Source organism: Podarcis vaucheri, assembly GCF_965113315.1.
Source record: "Podarcis vaucheri genome assembly, chromosome: 4".
Taxonomy (NCBI): domain Eukaryota; kingdom Metazoa; phylum Chordata; class Lepidosauria; order Squamata; family Lacertidae; genus Podarcis; species Podarcis vaucheri.
The window spans coordinates 30494198-30510773 of NC_138762.1; the positions used below are offsets into that span (position 1 = coordinate 30494198).

The 16576-nt window shown below is 38.9% G+C and overlaps 1 protein-coding gene across 3 annotated transcripts in view; it reads left to right on the forward strand.

Moving 5' to 3' along the window:
- The window catches only part of NBEA (neurobeachin), a 353050-nt gene that overhangs the window by 90914 nt on the left and 245560 nt on the right, over positions 1 to 16576 (forward strand). For all 3 annotated transcript variants that reach the window (XM_082221535.1, XM_082221536.1, XM_082221534.1), the window contains 4 exons: positions 507 to 637; positions 1347 to 1454; positions 2847 to 3015; positions 5804 to 5899. In XM_082221535.1, the coding sequence (XP_082077661.1) occupies positions 507 to 637; positions 1347 to 1454; positions 2847 to 3015; positions 5804 to 5899 (504 nt within the window). The remainder of the gene's footprint in view (positions 1 to 506; positions 638 to 1346; positions 1455 to 2846; positions 3016 to 5803; positions 5900 to 16576) is intronic.

Here is a 16576-nt window from a genome sequence, read left to right on the forward strand (position 1 = left end):
TTCTGTCATCCATTCCTGATGCCTCAAATGGCATAGTTCTCTATTTGCCGGGCATCCTCCTTCTTCAGGATCGCCTTATCAGGACTACCCTAGCTTCACTTTGTATGCTGCTCCTCTTTCATCTGACCCTCCTCAATCAATTCAGATACTAGTCCTCAACCACTTTCCCATCACCATCAATTACAAATTGCAAAAGCATAAGAAGGGTTCATTTAAATGTGTTCTCTACTATGCTGTGTATACTGTTGCTGCTCATTTAGTGTTCAACAGTAGTATCTTTTCTGAATAAAATTAAATACACATGATTAAGAGATGAGTATATTTAACTCTGCCTCAGTTTTAGCATTAGTGCATATAGATGCTGTTGTAAAATCCAGCGTTTATGTCATGATAGGGTAACATATTATGGCAGATCTCAGGCACTAGGATACAATATTTTTTTTCATTGTTGCTTTAAGAATTTCATTAAGATTGATATTCCAATGCTATTTCTTAAACCTTTTTAGTTTGCTGTGTTGCTGTGCGAAACTGTTTGGAATGTCGACAGAGACAGAGAGAAAGGGTAAATAAATCTTCACTAATCAGCAGTAAAACTCAGGAGACTCTTCAGGGTATAAGTGCAACTACTACTGCTAAGGTAAGCTATTGAAATAATAGATACCATTGCATAAAATGAATGAATTGGAAATAATTACAATGTGTCATATAATATTTTAAATTGGTTATGATGATTTGTCACTTTGGTAAAACAGAAGTTACTCCCTTCTATAAATCCAGAGGGGGCAGACTTTACAACAGAAAAGCACTTTTTCCTGGTCAGGAGACAAGAACAGTCTTCTGATTTTCCCAGGGGAAAGTTCTGCTTAGCCTTATTACCATGGCTGTTCTGAACTATTATATGCGCCTAGTTGTTTTTTTCTTGGAGTCTGTAAGCAGGGTATTGGTAGAGATGATAAAGTGGCAGAGAAAGTTAAAGATCATATATGAAGTTTTCTTTTTAAGTTAAAATCTTCAGGTGGATGCCACTGTTCTTTGTAGTCTCTACTTGTATTGGTGAGAAATTTGTGTTTGTTTAAGCAGTTTCATTTGAGTAACCTTATACAAAGCAGGTGAATCACTTAAATAGTAGAGCTTTGAGAAGTGTACCTGGTATGTAAGTGAGACACTTTAAAGGTTTTTTGACATTAAAGGTCCCTTTCTGTGTTTTAGAGAACTTCATAAAGCTTACAATACCATACTTTATCTATGAAACAAGATGATACATACAAAGACACACATACATGTAGGAACAGCTGAGTATTTTGAGCTTGAACCTTTCTGAAACTATATAACTATTGTGTGTTTAGACTCCACTGGAAAATGTTCCTGGTAACCTATCACCTATTAAAGATCCCGATAGACTTCTTCAAGATGTAGATATTAATCGTCTGCGAGCAGTTGTATTTCGTGATGTGGTGAGTACTATCATTGGCAGCTTTTCTTAAAGGATTTCTTGCCTGTGTAATGTCCATGGGAGAGAAACAAAGGTATTTGTAAATCTACGCTATGCATTTCCCCCCCTCAAAATAGTAATTATGCATGTATATGTGGAACATCTTTCTTTAATAAATTATTTTTATACTGGGAGCTGTTATCTAATCCCCTAAGTAAAGATGACTTTATCCACTTTTTGAAATTTAACATCCTTGGTGACTTGATCAGATTTAGCAAGATCAGGAACCTTGCAGGGACAGGTTATTTTTAGAATTGTAAGAGACTCTTTTATCTTAAAACAGTACTTTATTCAGTAAAAGGTATTCCCTTGAATTGTTAAACTGTATCATGGAGCTGATTTAAAGTTTAAAACTTAAGCTGAGCTAAAGGTTGTACCTTGAAAATTTGGGGCTTAAAATTACATATTGAGGATGGGGAAAGGTTCAGAGGGAAATAGTTAGGAAAGGGGTTTTTTTTTTGCAGACAGGGGCTCACTGCTTTGAAGCAGTTCCACGCTCTTTTTAATTTGCTGCTTCAAGCACTGGTGGACCTCCTCTTGGTGGCCACCATGACGTAGTGTTGTTCTGAGGGGATATTGTTGAAGGAAAAAAAGGGTGGCAGGCAGCTTCCGAGATGGGCTCAGCTGACACTTGCCTAAACCCTCACTGGTAACTGACAAGCCAGTGAATTGCGCACTCCCAGTTTCCAAAACAGCTCTTCCAAATTCGCAGCTTGTGAATTGGGGTCATTTTTAATCAGGCCTAAAACAAAACCTCCACTAGAAACTACTGTAGAAACCACATTTATGTATACACGCTTCCTGCTGAGATGTGTATGTCTCTTTATTTCTTTATTATGAATGCCTGTTGGTATATATCTTTATATCTCTGTATATCCAGTCACAAATTCCCAGTGAGATGAAAATGTGAAATCGTCCTTAGGCAATTATAGTTCTTTGTAGGGGCAACAGCTCAAGGGGGCTGAGCACTTTTGCCCCCCTATTTTTTTGAGATAGGGTCACCCCCCCATGTCCCCAAAAATTGGGGTGGTGTAGAGTGAGTGTGGAACCAAGTGCGGCACTGCTTCAATGGACAACTCCTCCTCCTCCTCCTGCCATGGAGGGGAAGGAGAGTCGAAGCAGCCTCATGGCAGTGGCAGGAGACGTAAGAGCCGCCGGCCACTGAAGTCACATTGCCACTGAATTCAGTTCTGCCCCTGGCTCCTCCCAACTTCCTGACATTGTGTCAGACCCCCAATTTCCCTTGCAAGCTAGTGCCTCTGGTCTTTGGCAGTACAGTTTGCAGTCTAGAAACATTTGTTAAGTGTGACAGGACATTTTGAGTATTTTAATTGTATTTATGATTTTTCTGCAGGATGATAGCAAGCAGGCTCAGTTTTTAGCTTTGGCTGTTGTTTACTTCATTTCTGTGTTGATGGTCTCCAAGTATCGGGACATACTCGAACCTCAACGAGAAACTGCAAGGTCTGGAATCCAGGCAGGTAGAAATATCAGGCAGGAAATAAATTCACCAACAAGTACAGGTACCACTGTTTTTCTGTTTATGTTGCATAATTTTTTAGACAATGGATACTTGACTATAGAGAAAAAAAGTTCAAATGATACCTATTAACCTTATTCAGTTTCTGATGGGTCTTGTTTTCTTTAAGTTGTTTTGGGAATATTTCTGCTTTCTTGGTCTGGTTTGTCATTCCTAGCATTGCTTGGCCATTGTCTTGGACTATAGGAGACAGGCTGTCAAAAGTTCTGTTATCTTCCGATATGGTACCTCTCAGTAGTATACATTTAATCAATTGCTCCTCTGCAATGGAGCTAGAGACAAATATTTTTTTAAAATGTTAATTTAATTTATATTTAACTTGTCATGTGGTTTTAATTAAGCTCACAATTGATGTGATTTTTCTCAGCCCCCCCCCCCCACTTTGTGCCACATTAGGGGCTGGGTATTTTTGCATGAAAGGCATCATAGCTCAGCAGTGCAGAAGATCAATTCCCGACTCACCACTCAAAAAAAGAAAAAAAGGATAGTGTAGCAGGCTATGGGAAGTACCCCTGCCTAAAACCAGGAGAGTTTCTGCCTGTTCGGCTAGACAGTACTGGACTGGGTGGACAGATAATACCACCTGATATAAGGCATTTTACGTGCACTGATGATTAATGTGAGACTTACCCATCCTTTTTTACCAGTGATGGAAAATTGGAGTGCATCAGTGCATTTATGTTGAATGGATTTTGAAAGGAAGACCAACATTTGATGGCAGTGGTGTCCAACATAGCATATCAAAATCCTTAGTTTTAATTCAGTACCAGCTCCAAAAAGCTTTTAAAGAAGTGAAGTATCTTCATGGTCCTCTGTCTTTCTGTGGCAGTCTGTGCCCTATAAGATGAGATTGGGTCAAACTATCCTAGGAGTGACTTTCAGTTTTTTGGAGGAGAAACAGTGTGTATGTATCTATATCTACATAGCTATCTACAGTTTCTATCATCTATCTATCATCTATTAACTACATATAAGGTTAACTTTTATTTGTTTACTTTTATGCATTCATTTTTTCAGTTTTGCATAACTTCAAAAGAGAATCCTCTTCAGAGTGCATGTCTTGCAAAATATTCAATATACTGAAAACAGCTTCTATAGGTTATAAAATGGTTTTTTAAAAATTAATATTTTTAAAGTAAGGCCAATACAGGTGCATACTTAGTTTGTCTGTGGTCTAAAATGCTTCTTAAAAGTTATTTATTGTTTCGGCCAATCCGGAGAATCCTGCTTTTTATGATTGAGTAGACAAGCCTATGAAATCTTATATCGAATAGTTAGGTTTTATTCCTGTTTTGCTCCTTGGGTATTTGCAGTTCCTCATTTTAACACATTTATTTTGCACAGACAAAATTAGTAGTTAACATGGTTATCAATTTCCCAAGTTAAGCTAATTCTTCAGCTGGATTTTTATCAGTTGAAGAAGCTGTCAGGAGTTTTCATTTATCAGCTGAAGAAGCTGTCATTGAGATTGTTTCTGCATCGCATACCTTATTAATCTGAGAACCATGGGCCATATTCAGTTACTCAGTTCCATAAGCAGAACCCAGGGCAAGACCTTCCACTAGTTCAGCAGAGCCTTCTTCCTTTTCCTACTCCCCGCATGCCCTCTGTGCCGCCCCCAAATTTGCTTTGCAGTGTTGGGAGAACCCCCAGCAGAACACACAAGGAAATTGTTCCATAGGGCAAGCAGAAATGCTTGTGCTGATGGAGTGATCTCCTTAGCACTACATTGAATCCCACCCCATGTTTTTTAAGTTCCACTGCATTGGTTCATGGTTGTGCCATATGTATCCATATGCTTTCTTCTTCCAAATGAAAGTTGTTTAGAACTCAGTATTACACACACACATACACACACATATAAACCTGTTCCTATATATTTATTTTCAGCTGTATTTTTTGGCTTACTAATCTTTGATACTGTTTACATCATGAAGACCTTGCATCTTACAGTAAAATTAGTAAAATATTCATATACAGTAAAACCAAATTTGATGCTGTTACCTTTATTCAAAGCAAACCCATGTTATTAACTGTTATAGGATAGTTTACTGGGTACTCTAAAATATTCCTGCATTAAAGTATTTTGCTATAAACATGTTCTTAAGTGTACACCCTAATTTTTAGGGTTCTTCCCTGTTTCTAGAAATATTCTAATAGTTCGAGTAAATTTCTTTGATTAAATCTACACAAATTTATTACTTAAAAAAAGATTATGGGGGGGAGGCATGGTTCACTTGTGATAGATGACACGCACATGTTGTAGGAGACACCATTCTAGAAAATATATTCCCTTGTGTGAGGAAGAAGAAAGAATGCCTAAAATGGTGCCATGCCACCTACAGTATTTGTATTTGAAACTTGTATTTTGAAAAATCCAAACACTTTAATTTATTATGATATTTTAATTGATTGATCTGACCAATTAATCAACTAAATAATGTAGCCATGCTGATTTTGTGTTTATATTTTGTGTGTTTCCGCATTTGTGTATTATGCTGTGATGCTGGAGTAGGAAACTGCTGGTTTCACTATTCCGGCCATGCCTGTCTTGTCTATGTATACCTGTCTTTTCTATAAATGTTGTTTTTATGACGCGTTATTTAAAGGTATGTTCTTTTCCTATCTCTTGATTTCTCCCTGAGAAACACGTTGTTAGTGCCATGTTTGCATGTTTCAGTGAGATAGGACTTGTGTCATGGATCCACAGTGGACCAAGCCACAGGCGATAAGCAGCTGGCTCACAATTGACTCCATGATTTTCTCCACAGTTGTGGTCATACCATCTATCCCACACCCAGGTTTGAACCATGGATTCCTTGCCAAGTTAATTCCTGAGCAGAGCTTTACCCACTCATTTTACAAAGGTAATATTAACACAACCTCCTAACTTGTTTGGGTGTACTTGTTTCATTTCATGTAATTCAAAATCTAACTATAACATAGCTGTTTGGTAAATAAGAATACACTTTGGGTTACACACAGATACAATTTCCTGCAAGGAAAATCCTCTGCCCAGCTATGTCTAGATTTTGAGGTACCTTGTTAATGGAGAGAGTTGCTGTAGATAAAAGTATAATTCTGCACTATGATATATACAAGGCACAAGGTATTTTCATTAAATTCCTTTTCTTCTTATTTAGCAATATGTTTTAAACCTTTGAAAAATAATACTAAAAAAGATAAGGAATATATCTAACACCATATTCTTGAAGTAGTATGTTTTAATATTGTTTAGCTGTGCATTTATTTCAGTCTTTAATATAGACATTTTTATTTTGGATTATAGCATCCAGTTGTTTTAATCCCAATGAGGAGGACTATGCGACTGGAGATAGCAGTAAGAGCTAAACTTCTGATATCACCAGGGGGAGCAAACACACACACACACACACACACACACACACACACAAAACACACACACAACCATCTTGCTCTCTTACAGCAGGAAAGGACAGTATTCACAGCTTTCTTCTTCTGTATATCACAGTATATTTAGCTTCCACCACCTGATCAGGCAGCATGGTGCACCTATGTAATAGCACAGTTCTCCCCTTTGAACATGTACAATGCTTAGTGCATTTATTATTATTATTATTATTATTATTATTATTATTATTAAATGTGTATATCACCCCTCATCCAAAGATCATGGGGTGGTTCACAACAAAAAAAATGAGAACACAATATAATGCTAAAACAAAAACAAACCTTAAGCTCTGCAATATGCCATGGAGCCAAACGGACTCCAGGAAGTGCGAGAGGGCACTCAGGGGCAATTGTTTCAACAGCCTGAGCCATTCTGATATTCCAGAGTTTGGCCAGGGCTTTGACAGAACCAGTTCTATCAGCTAGAAAATCCCCCAGAGCTGTCTGGAAATTCACTAGATCCATTAGCCTCTGAGGGTGGAGCATTTTAATAGGTTCCCTGCCGCTGCAGAGGGGGGAAAGGTGCTGAAAGCCTAAATCTGAACAGGAAGTGATCTGACCATGACAAGAGAAAAGGTCTGCAAGGCAGAGAGCAGGTACTCCAAGACTCACAGCAAAGATGGTTTACTTTTTTAATTTAAGAGACTCTCTGCAGTCAACTGAAAAGCCCCATTTTAAACCTTTCAAGAAGCTAAACTCAAAAAATAAACAGCGAGAAAGAGATGACAAATTAATACAAGAAATTATTACTCCTGCAAAGGCTTATATTGACTCTGTATCTGACATGATAACAGAAAAGGTCAAAGACTAAGATGAGATGAAGTTGACCCACAAGCTAGGAAGCAGTAGCAGCTCTCTGCACCTATGCAAGAGATAGAAATACTCATTCATAGAGGGAAATCAGGCTGCAATACATATCTAGTAGCAAGGGGCAAAGGAAAGGGAGAGGTGTTTGGGTAAGAACATTTCCTGTCACAGGAAGTACTGTTTTAAAAAATTGGATACCATTTCAGGAACTTCCAGAACCTTGTGTTTTTATTTTAAAAAGAATTGACCAGTAGGTTACATTTCAGGTCATTAATTCATTTTGGTAGACAAGCTTATGGATAGTCTACAATTATTAAGATGATAGTGTTTCAATTAGATCCCAACAGGCAAATATTGCCATAGATATGTGAGGCGCTCTAGATTGCAAGCCTGCTACCCTGATAGCTATGTGATATTGCAGTGCCTGAGAAATGGTGTAGTTCAGTGATGAATCAAATATTTTACATGCAGAAGGACATAGCTTCAATCCCTTAATCCCTTTATCCTTTCAGATAAAAGGGGCTCAGGTAGCTGGGAAAGACATAAGTCAGAGACATTAGAGAGTGGTTGATGGACAGAATACGAAGATATTGGCAGACCAGTAGTTTGATCTGCTGTAAAGCAGTTCCTTATTTTAATAAATTTGTTTCCCTTCCCTATAATCAGTTTTGGATATTGACAAATAAGGTTTTCCAGCAAAAAGTCTACAAGTAAAGTGTGTGAAGTACCCTAATCTGGTGGGATCACAATTAAAACATTTGCAAATCAACATCTTGAATATGATTTAGAGACCTAGATAGAAAGTATTTTCCTTTTTCCATAGCAGTGTGTGTGCATAAAATTTCATGTGTGTGGTTAGGAAAAAAAGATAGTGAAAAATAACTGTTCCAAGAGGCCATCCAATAGAATGTCTGCTGGTCTTTCAAATATTTGGGGCTGTAAGCACTGAAGTGAGCACCTTGAATTGGGTTCAGAAACATGCATGCAACTGTTTTAGAACAGGAGTTATATATATATATATGAGTTCTAAAGGCAACTCCAGCCAGTTGCCTTTGAACCAGTTTCTGAGTCATTTTCAAGAATAGCCCCACATAGAGCACATTGCAATAATCCAATCTGGAAGTTACCAGAGCATGGAGTACTGTGGCCAAATCATCTCTGCCCAAAGGGTGGCGTACCTGACAATAGTCTGAAGTGCCTCTGTAATGCTTTCCTCCTACCTCTGCAGGTAAGAATGGCCCCACTAAATGAAAACTTCAGAAGTGAAGGTATGATCATTCTGACCAAGAAGACCATAGCAGTTGTTGGAAATTAAGTATACTTAGTTAAACAGCCACGACACTGGAGATTCTTTCTCTATTCCTGAATACACTTCAATAATTATTGAAGAAATAAAAAAAAAACCAAAAACATAAGGCTTGCAAAAAGCTCTGTACAGCACTTCCCAAGCTTATCACAATCGCCTGGTTGTTGAGTTTCAGAAACACTGCACAAAGGACTTTGCAACCACTATTAATCGGCAAAGCACTGCCCCATATGTAATGTGAAATGTAGGCCAACTGAGTGTGACTGAAACAGGTCTATGGGCCAAATGGAGGTCCAGATTTGCCCTGGGACCAGAGGTCAAATAACAATCTGATGGATTCACTTACCTTCCTAGGATGCAAAAACAAGAAGATTAACAGAAGGAATGTTTCCAAAATGACACCATCTATTTACAATATCCCAAATATGGTTAAGAGGTTATTTGGAGACCAGGGTTGCAGTACTTCATCCATATGAAACAATAAAGTTTTGGATCTAAATTAGCTAATGCAGTGTTTCGCAAAGTTGGGTGCCCCCATTATTAAAAATTGTGGGACTTGGTAGACCACTTAAGTTTTTGCTTTGCTTTGTTCTCTGTTGTATAACAAATACTTGGTTAACTTTTGGATTAAATATAAAGAAAAATAAAATAACATGTGCCTGCATCCTCATCAAAACCATATTATCAAAATCACAGGCCCTAGACTGAGGGCCAAGTTGAGATAATCTTGACAGCTCCACATGCTATCCATGTACCTTATGAATAGAGCATACAGACAGCTAGCGGTCCATGTAGATCAGTTTGAGGACATCTGACCTAGTGGATTACTACTAAGTGTAAGCAGCTACATTAGTTAATGAATTAAGTAGTGTGTAGAATCTTAGATTAGATGGCTGATCATGGATAATCAAAGTCAGTAAAGGCTGGTCTTGCTGCTTTTGGGAATTGTTCTTTCTTAAATGAGGGCAGCTTTCCATTACCCTTAATGGAGACAGCAGTTAGATCCCTTTTAAAATCATTTGTATCAATAAATATCCCAGGTAGTGAACAAAAACCCAAGATTAAAACATGTCAAACCACCAAATATATTGCAAAATTAAGGATAAATCTCAGGCATTAAAAAGTACATAAACAGCAGCAAAATAATTTATACCATTGATTTGCAGCAGATTTGCTACATATCCAGCTGCACATATTGGCATTGTTTTATCTCCCATGCTGTGATTTTATGATGTGGTTACTGTATAAGTGCAGCTATTCTTGGATGACTCGTCATTTTTAAGCAGTGCCAATCTGACTTCTTTGCTGCTTTGGGGACAGAAATTTCTTTAGCAGCCTTGCTGGACATTGTATGCCTAGGAATTAATTTAGAAGATTTGACCCCATTGATCTTCATGGACTTCTTAGTGGCTTTCCACAAAGTAGCCTGCCAACTTCTGCTACTTCTGCTGCAGAACTTGGTAGGAATATGAAGGACAGCACTTGTTAAAATCTTTTTTGATAGACCCTTACAAGAGTTGTTAGTTTCATGGGCAGAAAAATGCTTTGGGTCTGGATTTCCTAATTATCAGTCATTGCCTACCACTGGATTAACCATTATTCTTGCATGGGCTAAGCAATCAGTCAATAAGGTTTATTGTTGCTAAATTAGGAATTTGCACTGGTTCCAGAATGAGTCTCTGTGCTATTTAATTTCATTTTAACCTAGTTGACTGTAACTTTAATAGCCAATGCTGCACCTGCTACTACAACTTTAATTTTATTTACCTGAAAGTTAGTTCAATTGGACACACTGGAACTTTCTTCCAGAAAAAAAATATGTTTAGGCTTGGCCTGCCGGAGTGCCTATTGTGGTCCTTCTGTGATGGTATGACCTTAACAGCAGAAGTGTGAGTCAGGCTAATTCCCTGTTCTAGTTATAAGACTAATAGTAATATACTATCAAAACCCTCATTAAATGTTTGCCATTATCATTCTTCTATTGTTGTGTTGTCATTGTGAATGTTCTGGTGAATTTGACGTTGATTTCACTTAGAACTTGTTTTTGTGTGTGATGATTGAAATAAACTCATCCTTGTAATCTTGCACTCCCATCTTTTGGTCAATGCTCATAACTCCTTAATAAGACATATAATTTTTATAGAAGATTCTAAGGAAAGCTTTAATTGAAAATGTATTTTAAGTGACTAAACTATAAAAGTTTGAAATTGCTATGCAGTTGCTATTGCAACCTACTTTACTATTTTTGCGTGCTAAGCAATAGGGATGCATTTCTTACTACTCACCCCCCAAACAGTGATGCCTTGCATGCATTCCAGTTGAGGCTTGGAAAGCCTTAAACTTTATTTATTTGATTTGAGTTCTCAGAGCAATTTTGGAGTGAGCTCACAAAGGAACATTCACTGTTGCCTCTGCCTTTTCCTGCCCAAGGCCTAAATACTTGCTTTGGAGCAGAGGCACTATTGTGTCCTACAACTGCATATTTTCCTACCAGACTGAACTAGCTCTACTAGAAACATGCTACAAATATCATTTCCACCAGGGATGGACTTTTTGGGTGGACTTTTTATTCAGTAGGCTTGAGAAAAACCCTTCCAGGATCCTCTCCTTAACAGTAATTCCAGCAGGAAAAGACACTCTTGTTGGGACCTAGAGGATGCTTACCACATCCTGCCAATGATTAAGATAATTTCTGGTCATTGGGATAGAGAAAATGGGAGGCAGCTCATAGGATCAAGGTGAACATGGCCCTGCTTGAAGCAGTCTGGAAGTAGGGCTGTGCTTATCTTAATTCGGGTTGCAAGCATTCAAGCTGGGATATGATCCTGTCTTCTGCTGGCATAGATTTTCTGGGGAGGCCAGATTGATGCTAGGGCACTTGTTGATATGACAGGGGTCACATCCTGAAGAGCAGGAACAAGGCAAGGCGGTAGTTTAGTCAAGTCTTCTGTTGCAGTCCTACCCAATAGTCTAATAATCCAGTTGAATCCAGTGGTCAACGCTGCCAGATCCAAACTAGAGTGGCAGGGTGGATGACAGCTTGTCATAGAAAGCTCACAGAAGCCAGTGCTCTCTAGGACTTGAGAAGAGCTGTCTTTTGAGGGGCCATTGTCCTATTCTGTAATTGCTGGCTCCTATAGTGATGGTGGATAGAGGCTCGTAACATTATACAGGAGGCAGCAACGAAAACCATCCCAATGAAAAGGAAATGGAAGAAAGCAAAGTGGCTGTCCAACGAGGCCTTACAAATAGTGGGGGAGAGAAGGCAAGCAAAATGCGAGGGAGATAGTGAAAGTTACAGGAAATTGAACGCAGATTTCCAAAAAAATAACAAGGAGAGACTAGTAGGCCTTCTTAAACAAGCAATGCAATGCAAAGAAATAGAGGAAAACAATAGAATGGGAAAAACCAGAGATCTGTTCAAGAAAATTGGAGATATGAAAGGAACATTTCGTACAAAGATTACCATAATAAAGGACAAAAGTGGAAAGGACCTAACAGAAGCAGAAGACATCAAGAAGAGGTGGCAAGAATACACAGAAGAATTATACCAGAAAGATATGGATGTCTCGTACACCCCAGGTAGTGTGGTTGCTGACCTTGAGCCAGATATCCTGGAGAGTGAAGTCAAATGGGCCTTAGAAAGCACTGCAAATAACAAGGCCAGTGGAAGTGATGGTATTCCAGCTGAACTATTTAAAATTTCAAAAGATGATGCCGTTAAGGTCCTACACTCAATATGCCAGCAAATTTGGAAAACTCAGCAGTGGCCAGAGGATTGGAGAAGATCAGTCTACATCCTAATCCCAAAGAAGGGCAGTGCCAAAGAATGCTCCAACTACCGCACAATTGCACTCATTTCACACGCTAGCAAGGTTATGCTTAAAATTCTACAAGGCAGGCTTAAGCAGTATGTGGACCGAGAACTCCCAGAAGTGCAAGCTGGATTTTGAAGGGGCAGAGGAACCAGAGACCAAATTGCAAACATGCGCTGGATTATGGAGAAAGCTTGAGAGTTCCAGAAAGACATCTACTTCTGCTTCATTGACTATGCAAAAGCCTTTGACTGTGTTGACCACAGCAAACTATGGCAAGTTCTTAAAGAAATGGGAGTGCCTGATCACCTCATCTGTCTCCTGAGAAATCTCTATGTGGGACAAGAAGCTACAGTTAGAACTGGATACGGAACACCTGATTGGTTCAAAATTGGGAAAGGAGTACGACAAGGCTGTATATTGTCTCCCTGCTTATTTAACTTATATGCAGAATTCATCATGCGAAAGGCTGGACTGGATGAATCCCAAGCTGGAATTAAGATCGCCAGAAGAAATATCAACAACCTCAGATATGCAAATGACACAATCTTGATGGCAGAAATTGAGGAGGAATTAAAGAACCTTTTAATGAGGGTGAAAGAGGAGAGTGCAAAATATGGTCTGAAGCTCAACATCAAAAAAGCGAAGATCATGGCCACTGGTCCCATCACCTCCTGGTAAATAGAAGGGGAAGAAATGGAGGCAGTGAGAGATTTTACTTTCTTGGGCTCCATGATCACTGCAGATGGTGACAGCAGTCACGAAACACCTGCTTCTTGGGAGGAAAGCAATGACAAACCTAGACAGCATCTTAAAAAGCAGAGACACCACCTTGCCAACAAAGGTCCATATAGTTAAAGCTATGGTTTTCCCAGTAGTGATGTATGGAAGTGAAAGCTGGACCATAAAGAAGGCTGATTGCTGAAGAATTGATGCTTTTGAATTCTGGTGCTGGAGGAGACTCTTGAGAGTCCCATGGACTGCAAGAAGATCAAACCTCTCCATTCTTAAGGAAATCAGCCCTGAGTGCTCACTGGAAGGACAGATTGTAAAGCTGAGGCTCCAATACTTTGGCCACCTCATGAGAAGAGAAGACTCCCTGGAAAAGACCCTGATGTTGGGCAAGATGGAGGGCACAAGGAGAAGGAGACGACAGAGGACGAGATGGTTGGACAGTGTTCTCGAAGCTACCAGCATGAGTTTGACCAAACTGCGGGAGGCAGTGGAAGACAGGAGTGCCTGGCGTGCTCTGGTCCATGGGGTGCAATAAGGCCACATTATTTGGCCTGTGCGATCTCGGACTAGAGGAAATGGCTTTCCAGATGATAACTCTACCTCATGCAAGTCTACTGCTGAGCCAGACAAAGTATTGGAGCCTGTTTTTATTTTCTTTCATAAAGAGAGAAGGTTAGCTTCCAACTTGGGATAAAATACCTATGTGTTGGATAAATCATTGAAATGGTAGCTTCGTATCAACCCTTTTGAATTTATTCGTGTAGGCAAAAATAGATAAGCATGCTTCAAAACTCTCAGCAAATCAAGGCATGCTGAGAAAAGCACATAAGAAGCTATCTCATACTGAATCAGAATCTTAGTCCATCGATCTCAATAATGCCCACACTGACTGGCAGGGTGTCTCCAGGGTTTCAATCCGGCATCCCCAGCCCTACCTGCAGATGCCAGGTATTGAAACTGGTGTCCTCTGCATGCAGAGCAGATGCTCTAGCACTGAGCCACAGCCCTTCCCCAAAAGAAGGAGGTCATCTCAGAAACCAATTTACATAACTAGCGTCATTATTTTTTTGCTTTGGTGTAATAAATGAACTCTGCAATTACAGTGAAAAATGGTAGGAAAGAGGCATCTGGCACCCAACTGTTTTCTTCCAGACAAGGTTAAAATTACCAGGCTTAGCATTTCTCCTTCCTTTGTCTACTGCTATGTCTTAATGCTGCAGTAAACTGATGAGGATCGTTGAAAGCTTTGACAGCAGGTTTATAAATTATAACCTAAACACATGTAATTGGTTATCATTTTTGCTGCTGCCCCTCTTTAGTTTTCCTTGTACCTAAGTAGGTGTAAAAAGTCAACTTTGTGATAAAACTCGAAGATCAGAGGCACACGGTTTTATGAAATAGAGAAAATTGGTGTTTAATGCCGAAATCTTAACAGAAAGGAAAAAAAGGTTATTTCTGAAATAAAAAATATGGTTGCTCTGGCATCCTGAGAAAGGTGAGAGGAGTGCCTGCATGTGGCATGAGCACCTCTTCCGTTATGTGATTGTTTAGTCTGCTCAGGTGTTGCCTGTTAGCACTCATGCAGAGGTTCCAGTCTCTGTGGCAGCGTACACCATTCTTTCACTACAATGGGATAAAGGCTTGGGAAGATGGAGTTGCTATGTTCCATATCCTTTGACTTCTGAAGAAGATCAGAATTGGCCTGGGGGGTGGGTGAATTTAAAAGGGTCAAAGCATAGTAGCAAGTCCCTTTCTCCCTTTCCATAGCTGTTTTAGGTGCTTGAAAACCACACAGGTGAAATATATCATGCAATTACCTTACCTATACTCTGTTGCCAGAGATCTCCCCTTAAAATCATTTTGAGAGTACTCCATTGGAGTTATAAAGGTTAGTTGTTTAATTGGTTGCACTTTGTTTGCTCCAATTTGCTTAATTTGAGTTCTCTCTCCCTCTCCCTTTCTTCTTCAGACTTTTTAATGTAAATATTTATAGGCCTTTGCAACAATGTAGTGTTATGATAGAGCAACTTTCCATAACTTTTTCCTAAGCTTGACTGGGGATTTCTGATATTTTGAAAAATTGTCGACATAAAACAATTGTTCTTAGTAGGATCAAATGAGATGTAGTACAGTGGTTAAAGAGTGTGATGTGAAACCCTTAATGTAAATTGCACTTCAGCAATGCACCTTCTAGTTGGCCGTCAACAAGCTGCTTTTCTCTAGAGCGCAGTCTCCTGTCTACAGCATGAAGATGATAATATTGGCCTACTCGGACACGACTAAACGACTAAACAACAACAACAGGCCTGTTGCAAGGATTACTAAAATAATATATGTGCAGCTCTTTAAACTCACAGGGAAAGTACTATATAAATGCTGCTCCTGTTAATAAATATGTCTAGAGACAGCCTTTCACAAAATTGTCATAAATAAAATGGCCAGCAGTTTAGAAAGTAAATTATGGTAATAGTTATTATTAATAAAAAAGTGTACATTGAAGTTATTTACATATTACAATAATGGGCTGTAAGTATTGCACTGAAGAGTGGAAAAACCTGGGTTCAACTACTCATTCAGCCACAAATGTTACTGGTTGACTTTGATCCAGGTAAAATATCTTAGCCTCACAGGGTTGTTGTGCAGATGAGGAGAAACACCATGTATGCCACACTGAGCTTTTTGGAGGAAGGGAGGATAGAAATGCAGTGAATTAAGCTGAAATGTTAGCTACTGAATATGTTTGTCAGTTTCAGGAAATAGGGCACTTCAATTATGTTTGATTTTAAGCATTCTTAAAACTAAATGTGACTGAAATCAAATAAGTAATATTTACATTTGTGATATTTAGCTCTTAGTTTACATATAATCTACTTAGCAAACTATTTGGCTCATAATTTAGGCTGTCCTCAGTTATGGAGTGTCCTCATATCTTTGATTTCCTTGTGCAGCTGTGGGTAGGATGGTAGGAAGCCATTTGGAATGTTTGGTATTCTTGAATCAGGAGAGAATCTATATTTTTCACATAATTATGTAAAAAAAATAGTTTGTCTTTTACCATATGCTCAAAAAATGAAAATATAACAGTAGAGAATAATATTATCCCTAAGATCTGGAATTCCTGTTTCTGGAATGCTATAGATCATTTGAATTGGGAAATTGTTCAGTGGCTTCTTTTTGAAAGAGGAAGCAAGTACGCAGGTTGTAGCTACCTGGACTCATTTATTTAGAGGTCAGAACTGTGTGTGCCAGGTAGGTGGCCTATCTTAAAACCCCATAACTATCTTGTTGCTCTCAAGTGTGGTGGAGGACAGTAACCTGTTACTAGTGTAAAACGAAGATTTAACTCTCATTCCAGTCAGCTTCTCTATGTAGGAATGTGGCACACCATCCTGTCTTTTACCTGAGGTACCAAAATGTCTTAGGCTGGCTCTGGAGGTCGGTTTCATAACAGG